Source organism: Silene latifolia, chromosome X (genome assembly GCF_048544455.1).
Source record: "Silene latifolia isolate original U9 population chromosome X, ASM4854445v1, whole genome shotgun sequence".
NCBI classification, from domain to species: domain Eukaryota; kingdom Viridiplantae; phylum Streptophyta; class Magnoliopsida; order Caryophyllales; family Caryophyllaceae; genus Silene; species Silene latifolia.
Window position 1 is genome coordinate 322,506,735 of NC_133537.1, and position 22,797 is coordinate 322,529,531.

The 22,797-nt window shown below is 37.2% G+C and overlaps 2 protein-coding genes and 2 non-coding genes across 5 annotated transcripts; 3 read left to right on the forward strand and 1 right to left on the reverse strand.

Annotated features, from left to right (window-relative positions):
• Positions 1-471: 471 nt before the first annotated feature.
• On the forward strand, positions 472-6,708 carry LOC141618045 (single-strand DNA endonuclease 1). Of its 2 annotated transcripts, XM_074435164.1 has the most exons (14): positions 472-704; positions 1,593-1,750; positions 2,212-2,273; positions 2,363-2,490; positions 2,826-2,877; positions 3,221-3,293; positions 3,370-3,443; positions 3,638-3,697; positions 3,888-4,056; positions 4,416-4,515; positions 5,026-5,108; positions 5,486-5,586; positions 5,745-5,875; positions 6,036-6,708. In XM_074435164.1, the coding sequence occupies exons 1-14, from the start codon at positions 637-639 to the stop codon at positions 6,559-6,561; spliced, it is 1,785 nt and encodes a 594-aa protein (XP_074291265.1). In that variant the 5' UTR covers positions 472-636; the 3' UTR covers positions 6,562-6,708. The 2 variants fall into 2 exon arrangements, with proteins under 2 accessions (XP_074291265.1, XP_074291266.1); XM_074435165.1 differs by lacking the exons at positions 472-704; positions 1,593-1,750 and having other exon boundaries at positions 2,206-2,273; positions 2,359-2,490.
• An 862-nt stretch (positions 6,709-7,570) lies between these two features.
• Positions 7,571-7,643, forward strand: TRNAA-UGC (transfer RNA alanine (anticodon UGC)). The gene has a single exon. It is a non-coding gene; the product is annotated as a tRNA-Ala (tRNA).
• A 119-nt stretch (positions 7,644-7,762) lies between these two features.
• On the forward strand, positions 7,763-7,835 carry TRNAA-UGC (transfer RNA alanine (anticodon UGC)). Its single transcript has one exon. It is a non-coding gene; the product is annotated as a tRNA-Ala (tRNA).
• Positions 7,836-8,216: 381 nt separating this feature from the next.
• Positions 8,217-9,186, reverse strand: LOC141622032 (thioredoxin H5-like). The gene is made up of 3 exons (XM_074438107.1): positions 8,880-9,186; positions 8,447-8,569; positions 8,217-8,348 (listed from the first exon to the last, which is right to left on the reverse strand). Exons 1-3 carry the CDS (start codon positions 9,144-9,146, stop codon positions 8,217-8,219), a joined length of 522 nt encoding a protein of 173 aa, XP_074294208.1. The 5' UTR covers positions 9,147-9,186.
• Positions 9,187-22,797: the final 13,611 nt, after the last annotated feature.

Sequence of the window (22,797 nt, forward strand, 5' to 3'; positions counted from 1 at the left end):
GATGATGGCCCCTTAACCCGACAAGACCCGATGATTAGTGACCCAAACCCGACTCAACTAGATATTGATCCGATGAAACGGATTACCCGACAATTTTTTATATGTTTTGACGTAATAATGAAGGAAATCAACTAAGTAATGGTTAAAACAAAATTTAACGGTAAAAAATTGAAGTAATGAGATAAAATAACTGGATCCGACCTGCTAATGGCCAACCCAAATCAGACCCGATTCATTATTTGATTCGAAATGACCCGACCAATAACAATCCTAACCTGGCTCGCACCGAAAGAGAAGGCTGAGTCGATATGGCATAAACCCAATATAATTCCGATATGACATAACCCAACCTGAACCCCACTCGACTGTCCTGATTGCCACTTCGAGTATTACGGAGTAGTTCAGTTTGGGTTTGAAACCAATAACTCGGTTATCAACACTCTCCAGTCTCCAGTCTCCAACGATCAAATTATTATGCAAATTCAAAATCAAGACTTCTCCTTGTCCAAACCAAAAAATCAAGACGCCAACTTTCCTTCACTCCATTGCTTCTCTCTACCAAATCTTGAACCTTCCTTCTTCCTTTGTGCCCCTCAAATTTAATCTCTTGACAATTTGGGTGAAGAATCATAAAAAATGGGGGTTAAAAACTTGTGGGATATTTTAGAATCATGCAAGACAACTTTGCCTCTTCATCATCTTCAGTAAGTCTTTTCACTTTCCATTTCTCATTTTTACCTCATTTTTCTTACTATTATTATATGGCGGCCTTACACAAGAAGTTTGTATAACGGTTTATTATACAGTAACTAACTTGTCATTTGTATTGAAGGATCCGTTTTACACAATGTTTGTGTAAGGCGGCCTTACATTAGAATAACTGTTTCCAATGGATTAATTTGTTTATTGCTGTTAATTGTTGTTTCTGCATTTTGTGGGCTGTTTTGCCGTTTAGTTATTAATCCTCAATCAATTGTTCAAATCAATTTTATGATTTAGTTCCCAAAGTTTTGAACTTTTGTGCTTTCATGTAGTGTATGATAGTATGAAACTACCTTTGTCCCAATCATTTGTTCGACCTTTTTTTTTAATTCTTTCTGAGGAGTATTCTAATCGAAGGTAAACAAATGATTCAGACGGAGGAAATTGATAACTTAATAATTGATAACAAATGATTAGTTGACCATTCATTTTGCCAATGTTGGATGTTCATTTTGAATTTTGCTTCAAAATCTGATCTTTTCTGCTGCTAGTACATCATTGGTTGTCTTGTGTTTCTGTCCGTCGTGTTTTATCTCTATTAATTACACCTCTGTTTGGTCCAATTCATTACAGTTTTCAATTTGGATAGGAAGGGTCTCGCAGTCGTTGCCTTTTTATCAGGCGAGCATGGGGAAACCCGGCCATAATGTTAATGTTTACATATGCTCATTATTGTTGCTGTTTCTGTTAATTATGTTGAGAAACGTTATAGGATTTTGAGTTTGGTCCTTATAAAAGAACAGCGGAGTTTATAAATTTTGCTGCTAGCTGAGGGTTAATTTCATAAGATGATGTAGAAAGCTAAATATTGTTGTTTATTGCGGCTGCAGGAACAAGAGGGTGTGCATAGACCTCTCATGTTGGATGGTACAACTCCAAAGTGTCAACAAGTCATACTGTGCTACGAAAGACAAGGTTTATCTTAGGGGCCTCTTTCACCGTCTCAGGGCTCTCATTGCTTTGAATTGTAGTCTTATCTGTGTGACTGGTTCGTCCAAAATCCTTCTTTTGGCTTTCTTTCATTGTATGTCTTGGGTGCTTGCAGAGTGGTTGAGATTATTGGTTTTGATGTTTTACAAATTGTAATTATCTTTTGGGCAATGTCATGTATGTCAAAGCCATGATTGTGGGGGGTTTGGAGCCATCGAATTCTTAATCTGATTGTTTTGTTTAGTGTTTCGTTGAGATACGATAACAACATTACTGGTTCCTACCTTTTGGCTAGGAGGGGCCTGATTTATTCAATTTTAGCCTTGCGTCTCTAACAAACAAAGGCTGTTTATGGATTACTTTTGATAAAAATTGCCCTGTAAAATGCATATAGAGAGAGTTTTATGAGATGAAAATCCATGAAATAGATAAATCTTCTGTGTTTATTTGGACAGGACTATGTTTAAATCTCTGAAAAACTTTTTTTCAGAAATCTCCATATTGTTTGCTTTTTAATAGATGGAGCAGTCCCGGCTATTAAACTTTCTACGTATAGGAGGCGTTTGAATACATTGAATGATGTACGTCCCATTGCTGCCTCTCCATCAAGTTCTTAATTAGCAAATGAGATTAGAAACTTGTTCATTAATTTTTTATTTTCTCAAGCTAGGTTACGAAAGATGACATAGAGAGACAAAAGGGTACTTCACTTCGAAGAAATATGGGTTCTGAATTTTCTTGTATGATCAGAGAGGCGAAAGCTCTTGCCACAGCACTTGGTATTCCTTGCTTAGATGGGTAAGCTTCATTACTTTTCTGATTTATTACAACCTTATGTTTTTTAATTAGCTATGAAGGGTTTAACTGAATGCGTGGCACTACCTCTAGATGAAAATGCCAACTTGATAGAAGTGAGACAAATGATTTTAGTAACCACCTTGCAACCATTGACATCTTAAAAAGAACGGGAAAAGGAAAACAGCTGAGGAGTCGTGCTGTATACTTGTATTATAAATTCTATGAGACACTTTAAGTCGGGGCAGCATGAGGTCTTTAGACAACATTTCCTGCATTGAAACATGGCTCTATCCCTCCAATATGAGTTTGTTGACAATGTTTTTCTCATGCTTCAGGGTTGAGGAAGCTGAGGCACAGTGCGCACTATTAAACTCCGAATCACTTTGTGTGAGTTCCGTTTTCTATTTCCTTCTTATAAGCACCATGCTCTTTGGCATTGTTTTACATACTAATTCATACATTGCAAGAAGCCAAGAACCCTAGAAGAAACATGTCATGAATTATATGTTTTTATTTTTGGGCGAGGCAAACTGCGTCTGTTCCATTTGCATTGAGGAGCTATCTAGAATTGTGAAAAAATGTGTTCTCATACTTGCTGACTGGAGTAAACCATTATAAATTCCCTTTTAATCTTGGCGCCTACAGAGTGATTTGGAATAAAAATAAACTACCTAGAGGGATAGCCATTTGTTATCACAATAGTAGTGTTGTTCACTTACTGCTGTTTCAGGATGGATGTTTCACTTCGGATTCAGATATCTTCCTTTTTGGTGCAAAAACTGTCTACAGGGATATCTGTCTCGGTGGGTATTTTGCCTTTGTTTTCTCTGCCGAGTAGTTATTCTTACAAATCTTATATTGCTTTCACTTGATGATTAGGAGAGGGAGGTTATATTGTTTGCTATGAAATGAAAGAGATTGAGAAGAAGCTTAGACTTGGAAGGCGTTCGTTGGTAAGGTCTTTTCTTGTGCCTGGTAAACCTTGTAATTTTTCGCTCCGTATATTCAAAATCTCGTCAGTCACTTGATAATTTCCTAGTAAACTTCTGTTGCCTGTGATTTACTTGACCTCTGTTGCATTTTGTCAATTTATTATTTGTCGTGGATGCTGTAAGCATGTAATTGATTATTGTATTGTACTTTTCAGATTGCCCTGGCCCTTCTTCTGGGAAGTGATTATTCTCACGGAGTTCGCGGATTTGGACCTGTAAGACATTTTTTGCGCCTTACTTAAAAATGGACTACTAGACTACTTGCATATGTTAACCCAATAATTTGAAATAGAATCTTTTGTGGAAGAGGATTGACTATTTTATCTTCCTCTCCTTGGCTCAATTTGGGACTAAGGCTTTTTTGCTGTTGTTCTTGATGGTCTTTCTTTCTTTCCTTGGCTACAGGAAACGGCTTGCCAAGTTGTTAGATCCATTGGTGAAGATGCTGTTCTTCGTCTTATTACATCAGAAGGATTATCTTTCTTGAAGACACTGAAATCCTCGAAGAAAAATGTGCAATCTCGAAAGAGCAGTGATAAAGAGAATTATTCAGAATGTCATGTAAAGGATACTGGTGGGTTGAGAACTAAAATTCAAATTTGACTGTTACTACATCCTTGCCCTATTATGTTGGGTTAAACTCGGGGTTAAGATCCAAGGACATTCTCCCACATTCATTAAATAAATCATTTGGAGCATGCCTTAAACTATCATCGTTCAACCTATGAAAACTACACACAATATTGCTGTTATTTGAAATTAATTACCTACATATATTATAAAGTGCGAGCCATTTAGGTGGTCACGCGTGCTCACTTTTTGGTGCATGTCCTGATGTCATACATGGAAAATTCTCATATTTTTCAGTATTTAGTCCATGATAAAAATAGGTGAAGGAGCTTTGTTTAAACTTTTCCCATTGTCTTCTCATAGGCTGTCAGCAGCATTTAGGACAGGACAATGAAGCTTTGCAGGTTATTGATGCATATATGAAGCCAAAGTGTCATCCAGCCGACTCAGAGCCTGTTTATAGGTAAATACACTAATACTTCAACTCTTTGTTTATGGCAAAAAAGCCTTAATCTCAGTCTAATTTGGGTACGACTTTCACGAAGCGTCATATGGAAGTGGTACACATGACTTGGGTATGAAACCATTCAGTATGAAAATTTGCCCTTGTGGCTCCACACAGCCTATAGACCAAAAGAAAATAAAACTTGGAAAATTGAGAGAGTGAAAGAGAGGGGAGCAAGAGGAGAGAAAAAAAGGGGGAGAGGAGGTAGTCGAAAAGCAAGTGCGAAGATACGTAAGAGAACATATTAAGAAAAAGAAATGTGTAAGTCTTCAAAACATGCTCATGGAGAAACGTAGAATAATGATTCACAGCCATCCAGGGATAAGGGGGTGTGTTTTATGATTAAGTTGCTTATGTCTGTTCATTTAATTATTCTATTATTCATTTATTGCTTGTCATGAAGATATAAAGTACCCTTCTCTTTGTATTTTAGTTATGTAGATGAATTTGTTGTTCTTACTCGTGCAGGGTTCTTGCTGTACATGCTTTCCAGCGAAATGAGCTTCAAGAAATATGTGCCAAATTTTTTGAGTGGCCTCCAGAAAAGACAGGTTGCTTGCTTAACCATTGGCTATGCAAATAGATTGGTGCTGATACTTTGTTGAAATATGTCTTTATTTACTGCAGTCACGAATAACTGAAAAGAACAGAAAGTGATTATCAGTATACTTTGTATTTACGAGTTCAAATCTTAGCATTTAGACACGTTGACAAAAAAGTGAATAACTGGAGTTTGATGATTCAAACAGTGTGTGATAAAGAAAAATGAAGTCTTTCTTAGTGTTATGTCTCCAGGACTTCATAAATGTTTTTGTTGTTACTCGGATTCTTCATTTCTTTTCCCAAGTACCATTGAGACACTCATCTTAAAAGATTATTTTCGCAATAAAGTTGACATTACTCTCAGCGTCCGAACAACTTTTTACAGATGAGTATATTCTTCCAAAGATTGCCGAAAGAAATCTACGAAGATTTGCCAATTTACGTTCTTCTTCTTCACGATTAGGAGTTGCACTCCCTTTGCACGAGGTAAACGTTCTTAATATTTTCAAATTTTTCAAATGCAGAAAAAGGCTTTTCCTTGAAATACCTTTTACTTTCTTTTCTCTGGACTAATTTAACCTTTCTTTCACTGATATAGTAGCATAATCTTAAAGTATCCTCTATTATTGTTTTTCTATGCACAGATGCCTGTAAACTGTCCAATTTCGGAAGTTTTGAAGCACAGAAGAATTAAGTGTGTAGACTGCTTTGAAGTTTCCTGGGAAGATTTAGATGGCCTTAAATCATCAGTTGTACCCGCTGATCTTGTGGAGAGGTATGCGTCAATCCTCTCGTGTCTCATCCATTTATTTACGTTGCTTTTGAATCGATTTTTATAGCAAACAGCAGTCACATGGGAATTCAGAATTATAATTAAAAAAAAAAGAGGGCAAAACAGCAAGTTTATAGTTTTTGTGTGTGTGTTTTATGTACAGTGCATGTCCTGAGAAGATTGCAGAATTCAAGGAAAGAAAAGCTCAGGAAAAGAAACAGAAGAATAAAAAACCAAGATCAAAGAAATCAGATGAGAAAGCATCCTTGCCTAATGTTGATTTGAAACTGCAGAACCTGTTATTAGAAATTGAATCCGACAGCAATGCAAGGCGTGAGAATTCATTGCGGAATAGTAGGCAGGACTCCGACAGTACTCACAGTAGCAGTGTAGTTGATTTAACGGTTTCCGACATGTTTTTCAATGAAGAATGTGAAAGCAAAATTGTTAATGGCAGCGAGGATTACCAACCAGACCCTCCAAATGTTGTGGCAATGGACATTGTTGATCTCTTAAGTCCGTCTCCTGAAGTAAAATTGCGATATGTCTCGAAGTGTCAAGGGAACACAGAACTAGTAAATGTTATTGATCTTAGTGATTCTGATATGGAGATATCACCCGAACATGCTAGGAAAGCGAGGGATCTTAGATTGTTCCTGGCAAGTATTCGGGAAGAGATTTCTCAATAAATTTTAAATTTCAGGTGTTTTACTTATGATTTCCTGTTGTTTATTAGCCAATTATTGAGTGTTGTATCTAATGTTGTAAGAAGAATATGATTATATGAAAAGTGTGGAAAGTTATGTAATCTGTATCCCCTTCCATTTATTTCTACCTATGGTCCCGTGAGTCGATAATATCACTGTTTTTTTATATAACATTTTTACGATTGAGTTTACAGATCAGGTATGGACATTTGAATAAACTAAAAACCACGAAAATAACCGCAAATCATTGTATGAGATACCCGAGTATTGACAAAGCTAATCAAATAGACGAGAAGAAAATTCATATGTATAGACGTATAGTACAAGCATTATTTCGAACCTAACTTGGAGGTTCGTCACCTCCAAAGTTAGCTATTCAAGGGCCGAGTATTGACAACAATAACAAAGTTTTAGTCCTAATACGATTTAAAGTCGTCTAACATAAAACATTTTCCGAATCCGATTAAACTTGAATCTACCAATACAACATAATAGTTCTATCTGTATAAAAACAATACGTAGCTACTATTTGTTACTCCGTATCTAACACGATAATTTTCCCCTTTCACCCGACACACGCTCTTAGCTCATACTCCCTCCATTCAACTCCACTTTACATGTTTCTCTTTTGCACACTATTCACAAGCGGACATTCAACTTCAATTTTCTCTCGATACATAAGTTAAAATATATTCATGTGGGATCTTATTTGATTCGTCTTTAAGAGTACATTAAAAATATCGAACTTTTATAATTTTTGCAAATACGTAACTAAAGATATTTACCGAGTAAAAGTCGCGTTGGCAAACGTAATAAAGTAAACATGTAAAGTGGAGTTGAATGGAGGGAGTAACTCATAAGGGTCGAATAATTTTCAAACTTTAACAGAATAATAAATTTTATTATTAGACTGAAAGTAACATGGAATATTATTTTTAGATTAGCTTTATAAAGGTTAATAACATAATCATCAACAATTCAAAATTAAATTGGGGATGTAGCTCAAATGGTAGAGCGCTCGCTTTGCATGCGAGAGGCACGGGGTTCGATCCCCCGCATCTCCATTTTATTTTAAATTAATGCGTAGATCAAATATCAATATACGACATTATACAAAGAATATTGATTTTAGATTAGCTTGTAAAGAAAATAAAACAATAATAAACAATTAAAAACACAAATTGGGGATGTAGCTCAAATGGTAGAGCGCTCGCTTTGCATGCGAGAGGCACGGGGTTCGATCCCCCGCATCTCCAATTTTTTATGTTTTTTTTTTAAATAATAATAATAATTATTATTATTATATTACTTTTTTTTTTTTTAGATTAATGCGTAGAGCAAATATCAATATACCACATTATGCATTTTACTTCTTTTTAATGTATTTTCCAATGGCAAGATTTCATGAAGGTCTCCATAATAGTTCAATTTTATCATTGCTAATGAACGATGAAGTAATACATTAGTTTTCGTAGGAGTATAGCGTAGATAATACAATAAATTGTACACCCGTCATCCCAATCATTTGCTCTAAGGGAATAACTATTACGCAAATACATTTGAATTAGAAAAAACATTCCAATATACTCGTAACTCATTTATTAACTTGTATAAATTGTAAGATGATTAAGGTACGATTAAGCCCGATGTTTCTCAATTTTCCTTTGAAGCTCTTCGCGCCTTGCTCCAGTAACCCTGTCGATTTCTTTTCCTCCCCTAATGAACAGGAATGTAGGCATTGCTTGAACTCCCAACTCTTGTGATACATTCTGTTAACATTCATAGATGTTTTAACTTATCAGCACAAATTCAGCGAAACAAGTCTTAATGAATTAAGAAAAAATGTTGATAAAAAGGGTTGTCTTACATATAATTCATCCACGTCGATCTTGTCAAATTCGACATCGGTATAATGAGCAGCAAATTCGTCAACAGTTGGTGCCATGTACCGGCATGGTGAACACCATGAAGCCGTGAAGTATATCACCATCTACAAAACAATGTAAACCATAAATCAGTAATCTGGAGTATTATTTATGTAAGATATTTCATAAAATAAAATACTACGCATTCTTTTACAACAAATGTACTCGGAACATTTTTCATTACACAACAAATGTACTCGGAACATTTTTCATGTAACACGCCAAGTAGAAGGTTTTTTTGGTTTGCGTGTAAAGAGAGCCACAGAGCTGAATTTGATGCTGACGGGGTTTAAACTCGGGTCATATCACCTCTCTTAACTTTACCAGCTAAGCTAGTTGACATCTGCAATGAGCCAAGTAGGAATGATTACATACCAGTTTATCAGACATCATAGAAGCACGAAAGTAATCCCTCCAACATGCTGAGGAGTGAAAGGCAATGACCCGGTTGGTGTTTGCAGTGTGACCTGAAAACTTAGCAACAACATTGGACCGGTTTTCATAACGAGATGGTATGTGGCCGACAGGCGCCTTGATTCGGCGAAATTCAGAACATTGGGTAGCAGGGAACTTGTAACAAGGAGGGGTTTGAATGATAGCCTTACTTTGAATTGGCATTTCTCTTCTGTAGTAGCTTGACATGCTTGATTTTTGTTGAGATTTTGGAAAATATGTCACAAAAGCAAATTAGTTATAACTATTTTCTAATTGATTTTATCTTTGGAATATGATGGATTAAGAGAGTTTGATACAATGGTGTTTTATAGTTGAGATGGAATCATGGAATATGTTGTCTTACTTTTAAGAAATGTTGATTAATTGTAAATTGACTCCTCTAAAAAAAGACCTTGTGCGTCAATTGTTTGATTTAGAGCCGATTAAACGAGGATTTGGCCGAACATGGTCGGGCTCATGTTAAGTTTTTTGACTACTAACAAGTGGGTCTGTGACGGGTTTATGGACCGGGTCTTTGTAATTTTCTTTCTTAAATTATAGTAGTACGAATCATACCCGCTTATTTTGTTAGCCAGATAGATCATAGACTAGACTCAATAGACGAATTGACCCATAAACAACTCTTTTCCATTCTCATTACAAACTCTATGTTTTAACATGTGCAAGGGTTAAATAAAATAGTCTGTATTTCTGTAGCATAATGGACTGCTGATTTTAGTATACATTTTATGCTTCTTTGTAAGATTACGATTCTACACATGTTTCTTGAGGGGAGACTGAGGAGGGAATGTATGTCATGATAGATTTGCTGTAGTGTCGAAATCTTATGTGAAATAATTGAGAGTAGGTCTTCTGAGAGACGATCTTTTAATAAGCTTTATTGAGAGACCATTGTACAATTTTAAGAAAAAGTGGTACTAAAAGTAATGAAATAGGTACAAATCATGATTAATGATAAAATGGGTACATTTATCATGTAAATAGGTACAAAGTTACTATGTCACGATCAACAATAAAAAGGGTACGAAATACAAATAAAAGGGTACGAAATATTGGTCTCTCAGTAACATAGTGAGAGACCGTCTCTCCCAAGTTTTAGTGAATAATTAAAGCTTTGGATTAATCTTGGAACAACTAGTTGGGTTGAGTATTAATTCCATGCATGCATTTGAGATTTGAGTGTCACAACTAAAAAAAATGAGAGGGGAAGGGAATCCTCGCGGGTTGAGTCTCAAGTTCAAGTTTCTCAAGAACAATTTTATAGTTGTACACCTAACAAATTAAGTTTTTTCAAGAACAATATTATAATTGTACATAATAAATTAACGCAATTTATTTTCGCAGTACGAATTTTACTCATTTCAGTACATTTTACACCGAAATTTCCATTTCATACCCTTCTACCAAAAAACAACACCAAACCTTTCCTTTTCAATTCCTATCCATTCAATCTCTCAATTCAATCAATTTCTTCAATAGTAGATGAAATTTTGAATGTAAAAAGGTGTTTAATTTGTCAATTGCAAACTAGAGAACAAATTTATGGTTTTATTTTAATAATTTCAGTAGTTTTTTGTTTTATAATCAATTTTTTGGGTTTTCAATTTAGGGTTTGATAGTAGTGGTTGGTGGTGGTGCCGGCAATGGGGGCGGGTGAAGGAACGACGCTGGTGGTGGGAGATTGAGGTAGAGGATGCGGGTCACGGTGGGTAAGAGGTCTGAATCGCGCGAGTCAAGGGGTGGTGATGAGTCAAGTCGCGGTGGGTCAGGGTGTGAGGGGGATTTGAGCGGCGGTTGGGCGTGGATGTCACGGTGGGGATCCGAGGAGTTGAGCGAGGGATGTGGCATGTGTGTGGGCGGCGGCTGGTAATGGTAGAGGATAGGTGGGTCCAGTGGAGGTGATGGTGGTTGCCTGGTGGTGTTGATTTTTTTTTTTTTTTTTCCCTTTCAATGTAGTACATTTTGTTTGGAGAAATGAGAAGGGTATTATGGTCAAAAACGTACTGCAATGAGTAAAATGTATACTGCGAAAATCAGCACCCTAAATTAACTTTTACAGTATTTTGTGATTTTACTAGGGTAGGAAGTATTTTTGCCAAAGGGATAAAGTGAGCTTTAAGCCCCAAAACTCAAAGGCAAATATAGGCGGTTATTGGTCGAGTTAAAACAGGTGGGTCATATCGGGTTTGGGATGTCCCGGGTTAATGACATATTTGGGTCATTAAAGTTCCTGTCGAGTCATCGCCGTGCCGAATCAACAGCAGGTGATAAGTCGGGTCGCATTGAGTTCGGGTCAATACGGGTCAGATTATCAACATACATTCTATATATCTAATGTATTTAATTTTAGTTGGATTCTTTTTTTTTTTTTCTTGTACGTCTAAACAAAGAGTAGGTGTTTTCATTGTAGTTTGATTTTATTTACACCATTATTAAGCTAGGTCGTTATCGAGTCATCCATCGGGTTAATTAAATATCGGATTATGGGATGAGTCAAGTCGGTTCTGGTTGAAACAAATAAGGTTGCTATCGGTTATCGGTTTAGCCTCTGGTAGGGTCTGGTTGGAACAAATAAGGCTGCTATAGCCTATAGTGTAGGCATTAAAATTTTACTTAAATGTTGAAAATACAAAAATTAATTAATTTGAGTTAATAATAAATAAATTACTCAATTTAGTTATTTTTGTCCCTTTTAAATCAAATTTGGGTAATTCTGGGTTATTCGGGTCCAAACAAAAGTCAATTTGGGCCAACTTTACAAACAAGCTGAAAATGGGACTAATGGCCCAAAGCCCGCGAAAGCCCAACTATTCTCTATAAATAGAGGCGAAGTTCATTTCATTGAAGAGATAGAAAAACTCGAAGAAAAGAAAAGCTCTGGAATTCTCTCTGAAAATTTCGTGAAATTCAACGTAAGCAGTCAACAAGCACAACAAATTCGTGCCGCCTGCGCAAGAAAACTCAAACATTCAAACTCGAATATTCAAACATTCAAACATTCAAGAGAGACTCAAGTCGTTCGACCCTCTCAAGAATACAAGTCAACGTCGCGCGTAGAGTGCATACACCCTCTACGCGCAGACCTCCTGCAAAACGCACGCGCACCACCTACGTGGATCGTGCACGCGTACCCTGTCTGTTTAGTTAGAATCAGAGGATTATTAGAGGTTGTACACGAACTTTTCTGATATTAATAAAAACTCATTTTGTTTCCTTGTTTTGTATTTCAGTTATCGCAATACAAAATTAGTCGTTACAAATTTGGTGAACCCGACGTGAAAATCTCTACCTCTCATCTCTACTACTTTACAAGCCAAGTCTACTAAAAAAGGATGTCTACCAAGCAGGACATGTCACCTGACGCTTCCAAGAAGACCTACGCATCTATCCTGCAAGGCAGTCCCACTGCTGCTACCTCCCCAGCCGCGCAATCAGTTGACATCTGCACTAGAGGAATGGCAAAGAAAGCTGCTATCAACGCTGCTGCTACTAGCCTATGCTCTGCACATGTCCCTACCAGGCCACGCAAGATCTATGTTGCCTCCATAGCTGCTGCTGCTACAACTATCCTTGCTTCCTCTACTCCTTCGCGCGAAGAGACTCGAAGTGATAAGGTCGACAAGAAGGCTTCCCCTTACAAACCTAGGGCTTCGTCAAAGAAGAAGGATGCCTCTAGTGTTTCAGTCATGGTGATTGCTGGTTCTACTATTGAGGAAAAAATCCAAAACATGAGTAATCTGCTCGAAAAGATGATGAAGGAAAATGAAGAGAAGAACAAGAAACTTGAAGAACTTCAGAACGAGGTGGTGGAGATCCGTGAGAAGAAGATAGCAAGTGAGCACACCGACTCCGACAAACATGATGATACTGATAAGGATGATGACAAAGATGATAGTGGAAAGCCTTCCGGCCATGCAATTGGCGCCTTCACTGAAAACCAAATCCAGCAGTTGATAGTCAATACAATCAAAAGTCAGCTAGGCAATAGCTCGATCAGCAGTGAGCACTACATCAAGCCTTACACTAAGAGGATTGACAGTTTGTGCATGCCTCCTGGTTATCAGCCTCCGAAGTTTCAACAGTTCGACGGGAAGGGAAATCCAAAGCAACACATCGCCCACTTCGTGGAGACCTGCAACAATGCTGGGACTGATGGTGATCGTCTAGTCAAGCAGTTCGTGCGTTCCCTTAAAGGAATTGCGTTCGATTGGTACACGGATTTGGACTCGGAGTCAATTGAAAGTTGGGGTCACATGGAAGATGAATTCCTCAACAGATTCTACAGTATCAGACGCATTGTCAGTATGAGTGAATTGAAAAATACAACCCAGTGGGAATATGAACCTGTCGTTGACTACATCAACCGATGGCGCGCGCTAAGCCTGGAATGCAAGGATCGCTTAAGTGAAACCTCAGCGGTGGAAATGTGCATCAACGAGATGAGCTGGGATATTCTCTACATCTTGAAAGGCATCAAGCCTAAAAGTTTCCAAGAGCTGTCAACGCGCGCTCATGACATGGAAATCACAATTAAGGGGCACAATCAGTGAAAAGCAACGTACTTTCAAAAGTATGATGAAAAGGAGGAATACCAAAATGTCGAAGAAGAAGCCAAAGAGACCATGGTCGTCAGTGTTAGCAACAAACCAATGAAGATATCCAGGAATCCCACGCTCGACAATAAGCAAAATGCATTTATCAAAGATTTCAAAAGAGGGCGATCTACATTGAAAGAGTTGTTGGCTAAGAAGTATCCATTTGCTGACTCTGACCTGTCAAATATGTTAGATGACCTCCTAGAAAAGAACGTAATACAGTTTCCAGAGTCAAAACGACCGGAACAAGCTAACAAGATGACTAATCCTAACTATTGTCATTACCATAGATTGGTTAGTCATCCCCTTGAGAAATGCATAACTCTTAAGGAAAAGATTATGCAACTTGTCAGAGATGGACAAATCAACTTGGACCTTGATGAAACAGTAACAACTAATCATGCTTCTGTTGCCATGGAACATCCTATAACTCTGCCAATCCTTGCTTTACATGAAGTACAAAACGATTTCTCAAATGAGAATGGATGGTGCGTAAACACGATTCAGTTTAAAAGTCTTGAACCATTAGCTATCTGGAGCCGAAAGGCATTGTCGTCTGTAGCTCAAGCATCGCCAGACATAAGCCAACCTACAAATAATAACAAAATGGTGGATGGTCATAAAAATTGGGAGACAATAACAATAAAGAAACAAATGGGGCAAGCAAAACTAGAAACACATTATGCCCAACAACGAGGAAAACAAGGAAATAAAATAACGCTAGAGCACCTACAAGATCACATTAACCAAGTTAGTGTCAACACTATCTCTATCATGACAAATGAAGAAAGTGGAGAGGAAAACAATGTACCTCTTCCAACAACGTTCTCCGTCTTTCATATGATACATCAACCTAAAACGAGACCACGTTCGTCTGTCTTTAATCGACTAGGAAGATCTGCAGCTAGAGAGGAGCGACAACTACCTTTGAGTAATCATCGATATGTCTTCAAGAGGCTAAGCTCGCGTAGAAGACGCTCGTTCACGTCAGCCATTTTATTGCATACAAAAGAAGAGACTTTGGTGGTTCAATGCTTAAGTTCTACTACAAACCGTGTCTTCAGTCGCCTAGGGATGTCCATAAATGTCTGTCACAGTGAACATCGACATTTTGCTTCTGCATATCAAGAAATCAAAGAAGTGAAAGATAACAATGACGTCAAAAGTCTCATTCCTTCTAGTATGAAGCGTATGGAGATAGTAGATATCATTGAAGTAGAACCCCTCAAAGTAAAGAGACGAATTATAGCACTCACAAATCAACAAAAAACTTCTAAACTCGATAAATATGAAAATAACGAAGAAATATCTACTCCCCTGTACGTCAAATACAAGGTGAGCAATATTGAGAATGCTACTAAATAAGCAAGTTCCACCTCCTAAGCAAGAGGATAAACGACATAATAAAACTCCTAAGCAAGAGCGTAAACTGCAAGCCAGACTCCTAAGCAAGAGCGTAAACTGCAAGCCATGCTCCTACGCAAGAGTCAAAACTGCAAACCTCTATGAACTACGTCGGCTTGATCTTGTGGAGTGTTGTTTCTACTTTGCAAGTACGTAGGTAACTTGGGTGAACATATAGCCTGAGTGCAGTCACGAAAAAAAATGTGTATCATACCTCAAAAAAAAAAAATCAATCAATCAAAAAAAAAAAAAAAATCAAAAATTGAACTACGCCGGCTTGATCTTGCGAGTTGTCATATTTGTCACCTTGCAAGTACGTATGCAGCTTGAGTGAACATGTAGCTCGAGTACAGTCATCCCTCCAAACAAACACCATTTCCGTGAAGCCTTGATAATAGTCTTCAACAAGTCTTCACGAAACTCCATGAGATAATTCGGTCTTCAAAAGCGTCAATGGTCTTTGAAAGACTCCAATACTCTTCGTGTAGCATTTCTCTTTGAGAGGCTTGAATCAATGCTTGAATCATCTTCAAATCTTCAGTCTTCAAATATTTATAGACACTTCACGATGCATTCTCTTCAAGAGTCTTCCATCCTTTTCAAGAATCTTCAATTAATATAATACTTCCTCAAGTAATCTCCAAAGCTTCGCGGCCATAATAACTCATATGATAACCAAAATGACCCAATGGGTTCATTGCGTGGTAGTTCATATGAGATATGAAATAACATGCTTGTAGTCATCTCCAACGGTTGATGGGTTCACTCCATGGTCGCTCACATGTTAACTCATTGCATGGTAGATCATGTGAGAATCGAAATCAGCTCTCCAGATTAATCTTCAATCTTCAATGCTTGACTCGCTGCTCTGCATTATGGGCTCGGCTCACACGTTAAACCGAAATAACCCAGTGGGTTCATTGCATGGTAGATCATGTGAGAATCGAAATTAGCTCTCCACAAAAAACTTCAACGCTTCACAGCTCGGTGCTCTGCATCATGGGCTCATATGTTAACCGAAATGACCCTAACGGGTTCATTGCATGGTAGCTCATATGAGAATCAGAATGATCTCCCGAAAAAAGTTATCAAGACGAAGGCTCTTCAAATATAATCTTCAGGGCTCCAGCTCGAATATGGGATTCAATCATTTGATGTGGTCTCCAAGAAATATACATCACATGATAACCGAAATGACCCAACGAGTTCATTGCATGGTAGTTCATGTAATGACCTGCTCGAAGTTGTTGATAGGTCGGTTCATAACATGATAATCGGTAATTGACGAGATCTCGCCTAGAATAAGGAAGCATCTCCTTTGAAATAAATAATGAATTCTCGACGGAATACACGGACAAAAAGACTTGCAGTGATTAACTTGGAATAATAAAACCTCAAACGGTTGATGGACAGGTTGCGATAACTCACAGGAAAACACAAGGGACTTCCCAGATTGATAAAGTTTCAACGAGATAAATACGTATACATAAGCTAATTTGCTTGATGATCTAGCTTAGAAAATAAAATCTCCAACGGCTCCAACACCAATGGATGAGGTTTTATTTCATGATTAACTCATATAAAAAATAGAAGGCCACTGCATAATGATAAAATCTTCAAAATCTAACAGTAGAGATCAACCTGCACAAGAACGATCGAATAGACAGTGTTAATCCCTGCAGTCACACCATTGGACAAAAAAAAAATATTACAAACAAAAATTCATGCTTCTCCAAATTGCAGTCCTTGGAACGGGAAGAAGAGATTAGAGATTCACGATCACGATACTGAAGCCTTCGTTTGAATTAATCGTCGCAAGCTCAATACTCGGGCAATGGTCGTAGCTCTACATCAAAATGAACTCAAATATAAGATCAATAATGCAAGTTTTGTTGTTAAGAAGTCCAGTTTGAACAACAAAAAAGTATAAGATTACTTCAAAAACTTGTTGATAGGACGAGAAGGACGAGAACAATGAAGATTCAACATTGTTGAATAATCTGTCCTACACAGGAATCAAACAAAAAAAATGGTCAGGAGTTGGCTACAAAGTAAAGCCTCAAAAGACATTTCAATAGAGAAAATTCCTCAAATCGTCATCCTCCCAAAGTCTTATGAAAGCAATAATCAAATTTGCTGGATGCCGTCAAATTGATCGACCGCTGTAACAAACAAGTACCGCGAAGTCAAGCATGATACAGACCGAGTACTAGATGGGGATATGATGACCACCATGATTCTTGTTGGAGTTTTGCTTGTGGATGATTTTACCTCAATGCATATATATAAAGAACGAACATGTGGTACTCCAAAGTAACAACTATTTTAATTTCTGCATACTCAAATTTGAGGAGAACACGTCAAATATGGTCGTATGGGTACAGGGTGTAGCCGTATAGCCTTATCCCCTACAACATTGAAAGTAATTTCATCAATCAACAAAAATACCCACAAGGCCACAACTTGTGCAATTGAAGATTGTGTACGGAGTGTTACTACTCATTAAAAATTAACCTCCCGCCTTCATTTGTCGTCGCCAAAAATCAAGCTGCCTGCAAGCTAACAAAAATAAAGATGGGCATTAGTGTATTACGATCCCTTCTTCGACTCAGTATGAAAACTAAAAATTTGAAACCCAGCTATCGCTCCAAGTCTTTTTTTCTCAACTTCCAATAGTCTCAAATTTTCAGTACCTGCAAAAGGATTAAAAAAGGAAACACATTTGAGTTGTAGTCAAATCTCTACATTTTACGAAGAGTTCACATATTTATCAAAGCCAAATCTCCAAAAAAAAGAAAAAAAAAATCATCAAGGAGCTAGCTTGACCAATCTCAACTTCTCAACTCGACAAATCTCCAGGAAGATTTGAAGTCTCATAAGGAGCATGAACTGTTGTCACATTAAAAAATAACAAAGCTATTACGAAGTATACTTCGTGATACAAGAACAGAGCAGCTCGAAAGAAAGTAAAGAGGCAACGAAAGATTAAAACAACGAAAAAGATAAAAAAAAAAAAAAGAATCATAAATGTATGATTACAGTACAAGAGAATGATAAAACACAATAGTATATGTGTACGAAGATTAGCTGTTGCTATTGTTTTTATTAGCTTCAACAAGAACAATATAGAAGTATGGACTGAAAGATACATGACTCGTCAAGTATATATACACACAGTTTATGATTAGAAAATGAAAAGCTTGCCCTACAAGAAAATCTATGCCGGTTCCACCTTTGGAAAGGACCAATAACATGGCGTTAAGAAGTGGCTGGGTCGGTTAAACACTTGAGTTGTAAATTTTCGAGTAAACCATAGTTTAAGGACCTAAAATTTACACTTTTAGAGGTTTAAGGACCCAAACTATTATTAGGTAGGTATAAGGACCTCAAAGTAACTCCGTCATAAAATCCGTCAAATTATGCATCAATGTCTACGCATGTAGGTACATGTGTATATACCAAATAAATAGAAAATTAAAAAAACCTAAAATCTATCAAAAGCACTGTCACTTTCTTCTCCCATTTGTGTTTTTGGCGGCAACAAAGGCAAACCCCAAACCCTTTCCCACCAAATTAGTTCAACATAATACACAATAACCCCAATCATCACCAAAGTAGTAATGAATTTTTATTTTCCAATGCAATATTGATTAAATTTCATTCTTTTTAGAAGTTAAGGTATGCGATTAAATCTCCCGCTTCTTAAACATGGATGAAACTTTTTGTTCTTTATATTTTTCCTTGTAAATCTGTAATTATGATTAATGCACATCTTTTGATTTTTTATTTTTTTTCGAAAGCTTGTTTTTTTTCTTCTTCTTAAACATGCAGTCGTAATGGGTGATATCAAAAATAAGCTTGGGTTTGATGTTAATGACTTCGGAACTAGTGAATTAGATATGAATGTGTCATTTACTGAGTTATTAAAAGACACACATGGAACTAATGCAACTGACCATAATATGGTCATTGGAGACATTGATTATGATTACGAAGGGAGTGATAATGAAGATGAGGAAGTCGTTGAAGCTAGAGATAAAATTAAGGAAAGCTTAGAGGAAGAAAAAGCGTATGAGGGTGAGATGGAGGGTCTTGGTAGGCTAGTTGAATGGTCAAAGGAGCAACCAAATAGTGATGGAAGTGATTATGAGGATAACTCTGACTTAAATAGTCCTGATGATAGCTCAGATAATAACGACATTGGGTACCTTGCCAACACTAAAAGTTCTAAGAAAATAAGGGTGAGTAACATGACATACAAATTTGGGACAACCCCACATGATACCGCCTTTTTTGTTGGTCAAATGTTTAATAATGCAATTGACTTTCGGAAAGCATTGATTAATTATTGTGTAAACTTGGGGATCGATATCAAATACAAGAAAAATCATAAAGACAAAGTAGGAGCTAATTGCAAAACGCCAGGTTGTCCTTGGAGAATATGGGCATCTTGGGCCGGAAAAAGCAAGACATTCCAAGTAAAGACTTATAATGGTGAACATAAATGTGGTAGAGGAAACGTGGTGAAAAAAATCAGTTCCTCTTGGATAGCAGAGTACTACAAGAACAAGTTTAAGATTAATCCTTATATAAAGTTACAGGAAATTATAGACACTGTTTGGAGTGAATGGGGGATTAAGGTGTCAAATTATATGGTAGGACAAGCTAGGAAAAAGGCTCAGTTATCGGTGGTTGGTGAATATAGGGAGCAATATTTGTTGCTTCATAGGTATGCGGCTGAGATATTAAAGGCTAACTCTGACAACACTGTTAAATTCTCCTTGGATAATGGGGTATTCCAAAGAGTTTATATATGTTTTTTCATCCTTGAAACTAGGGTTTTTGGCAGGTTGTAGGCCTTTTATATCTCTAGATGGGTGTTTTCTCAAAGGACCATTCGGCGGACAACTTCTTGTGGTCGTGGGGAGGGATGGGAACAACCAAATGTTTCCTATTGCTTGGGCCGTAGTTGAATTAGAAAATACCGAATCTTGGAGTTGGTTTATGGAATTACTAGCATCTGACCTGGGAACAACCGATGGCAGTGGATACACCATTATGTCTGACCAGCAAAAAGGGCTCTTAAGAGCCGTCTCTGATGTGTGGCCACAAGCAGAATCTAGGTGTTGTGCTAGACATGTGTATGTGAACTTCAGGGGTGTGTTTGGAGGAGGGCTAGATTACAAGAGAAGGTTCTGGGCAATCGCTAAGAGCTCAACCGAGAATGATTTTTATGAAAATATTGCAAAGTTTAGGTTAATTTCAGATTCAGGGGCGAATGATTTGCTGAATAGGAATTACAAAAAATGGTGTTGGGCTTTCTACACTCCGCAATCACAATGTGACAACGTAGATAATAATATGAGTGAAGTTTTCAATGCCTACATTCTAAAATTTAGGCAAAAACCTGTAATATCAATGTTAGAAGAAATCCGAGAAAGTTTGATGGAGAGGTTGTATAACAAAAGAGATTTGATTGGGAAAAAAAGATATATTTTTATGCCCAAGAATCAAGGATAAATTAGAGAAAGCTAAGATTGAAGCAAGGGGTTGGTCGGCTTTTTGAGATGGGAAGTTTTGCTTTGGAGTAAGAGATGGAGCCACTCAAGTTAAGTTCGTAGTAGATTTGCGATACAAGACATGTAGTTGCAGATCGTGGCAATTGAGTGGTATACCATGTAAACATGCAATAACAGCTATATGGAAAAACGTGGAGCACCCGGAGCATTATGTTCCTGAATGTTATCACAAGGCAGGGTACTTAAAAGCCTATTAGTTTAGCATGGAACCACTCAATGGTCCACATGAATGGCCTATCTCCGAATATCAACCAATTAACCCCCCGCCTATGAAGAAACTCAAAGCTTGCAGGCCGAAGACAAAAAGGAGGACGCAAATTGGTGAAAATTCCTCTGGCAAGCTCACCAAATCTGGTGGTATTATGAGATGCAGCAAATGTAATCAATCTGGCCACAACAAAAGAAAGTGCAAGAGCACTAATGCTATAAGAGTACCAGCATGCACTAGAACAAGTGAAGATGTACCACAAGTCGGTCCACAACAAATCCAAAATTCAGAGACATCAAATGGAAGAGCACAACAGTCTAGGACACCAATGCATCAGAGGGGATATGGTGTATATACTTATCCAAACGGTTTTACCAGATCAGCTAGTGTAAGTATTCTTAACTTTTTTTTTACTTTTTTATATTTCATAATTTATCGGTCTCGTCTTTATAAGTATTTTTGTGAATCGAAATAGATGATGCAACCAAGAAAAAGAATGGCATACTACACTGACAATGAAGGTCACCAAATCTTACAATCCATGACCAATAAGCATAATGATATTCCCAGTATGCCTTCTTAAGCCTCCATCCAATCAGAAAATACATTGATGTCTTTCGTTGACTCAAACGGCAGAATGTGTGTTACTAGACAACGATTGCAGGTAGTTTACAAATATTTCCGGTTAAATTAATACTCTATTACATTAACGTTTTTTTCGGGTTTTCATTCTTCTTCATCGGGATTTTTCTCATAACATGGAAAGAAGAAACGAAATTTAGATGAATAATCAAGCTCAAAGTATATATACTTATTCGGAAACTTGGTCGATATATTATATAGTATGATCCAGTTTGGTGAATGGACATATTCAGCAGCACGTTGGTGAATTTTTTGCATAACAAAGTGAAGAATTATTTTTTCCATATTTTATGGGAACAAATACATATTTGGAAATTTTTGTATCATTCACTTGGCTAATGGTGTCCATAACACTGTCTTTTTGGTGGGAAACTTGTAATTTGCAGATGTAGTACTCTATTTAGTGGTTTGTAACGGAAAAATGGATGGAAAGTTAATTGTAGGTCCTTAAACCTTTGCTTTAATATTTCAGGTCCTTAAACCTACTCTTTTGCATACTTTGGGTCCTTCTACTCTACTTTACTCGTAAATTTTCTTACCTATGAAGTCGTGGTGTACGTAACCAAGAGGTAAGATTATTTTCACAAACATGGAAGGTCAGAGCCGCAAAAATTTGTGCCACTTGTCAAGTGGAGAATATTTATCTCATAAACAATGTCATCCGTCTTGTAAAATGACCCGGGTGGCAAAAATTCAAGTGTCATCCGTTAAGATTACAAATGACCAGGGTGTTGAAAATTCAAATGTCATCCGTTAAGGTTACAAAATGGCCAGAATGATGAAAATTCAAGGTTACAAAATTACCAAGGTGACACAAACATATTGAGAAGAGTTGCCAGTCATCCGCCAAGTCAGATAATGACAGGATGGCCAAAAAATGCTATCGATGCAACATGATGGATGCCCGTCAACTTCCAAGTCAAACCAAAAAAATGTGTCAAGATCCCGCCACGGTAAAACACTTCGAAAGTGGGTATGACAAAGTCTCGAGGGGGCAATTCGTAGGCATTAAAATTTTATTTAAATGTCGAAAATACAAAAATTAATTAATTTGAGTTAATAATAAATAAATTACTCAATTTAGTTATTTTTGTCCCTTTTAAATCAAATTTGGGTCATTCTGGGTTATTCGGGTCCAAACAAAAGTCAATTTGGGCCAACTTTACAAACAAGCTGAAAATGGGCCTAATGGCCCAAAGCCCGTGAAAGCCCAACTATTCTCTATAAATAGAGGCGAAGTTCATTTCATCGAAGAGATAGAAAAACTCGAAGAAAAGAAAAGTGCTGGAATTCTCTCTGAAAATCTCGTGAAATTTAACGTAAGCAGTCAACAAGCTCAACAAATTCGTGCCGCCTGCGCAAGAAAACTCAAACATTCAAACTCGAATATTCAAACTGTAATACTCCGT

Bases quoted from the DNA above. Each gene is read 5' to 3' on its own strand.
- LOC141618045 (XM_074435164.1), top strand. From the start codon at position 637: ATGGGGGTTAAAAACTTGTGGGATATTTTAGAATCATGCAAGACAACT. The intron at 2,274-2,362 runs GTACGTCCCATT...TTCTCAAGCTAG, and splicing joins GTTTGAATACATTGAATGAT to GTTACGAAAGATGACATAGA. The intron at 4,057-4,415 runs GTGGGTTGAGAA...GTCTTCTCATAG, and splicing joins ATGTCATGTAAAGGATACTG to GCTGTCAGCAGCATTTAGGA.
- LOC141622032 (XM_074438107.1), bottom strand. From the start codon at position 9,146: ATGTCAAGCTACTACAGAAGAGAAATGCCAATTCAAAGTAAGGCTATC. The intron at 8,570-8,879 runs GTATGTAATCAT...ATTGTTTTGTAG, and splicing joins CTATGATGTCTGATAAACTG to ATGGTGATATACTTCACGGC. The intron at 8,349-8,446 runs GTAAGACAACCC...GAATGTTAACAG, and splicing joins TCGACGTGGATGAATTATAT to AATGTATCACAAGAGTTGGG.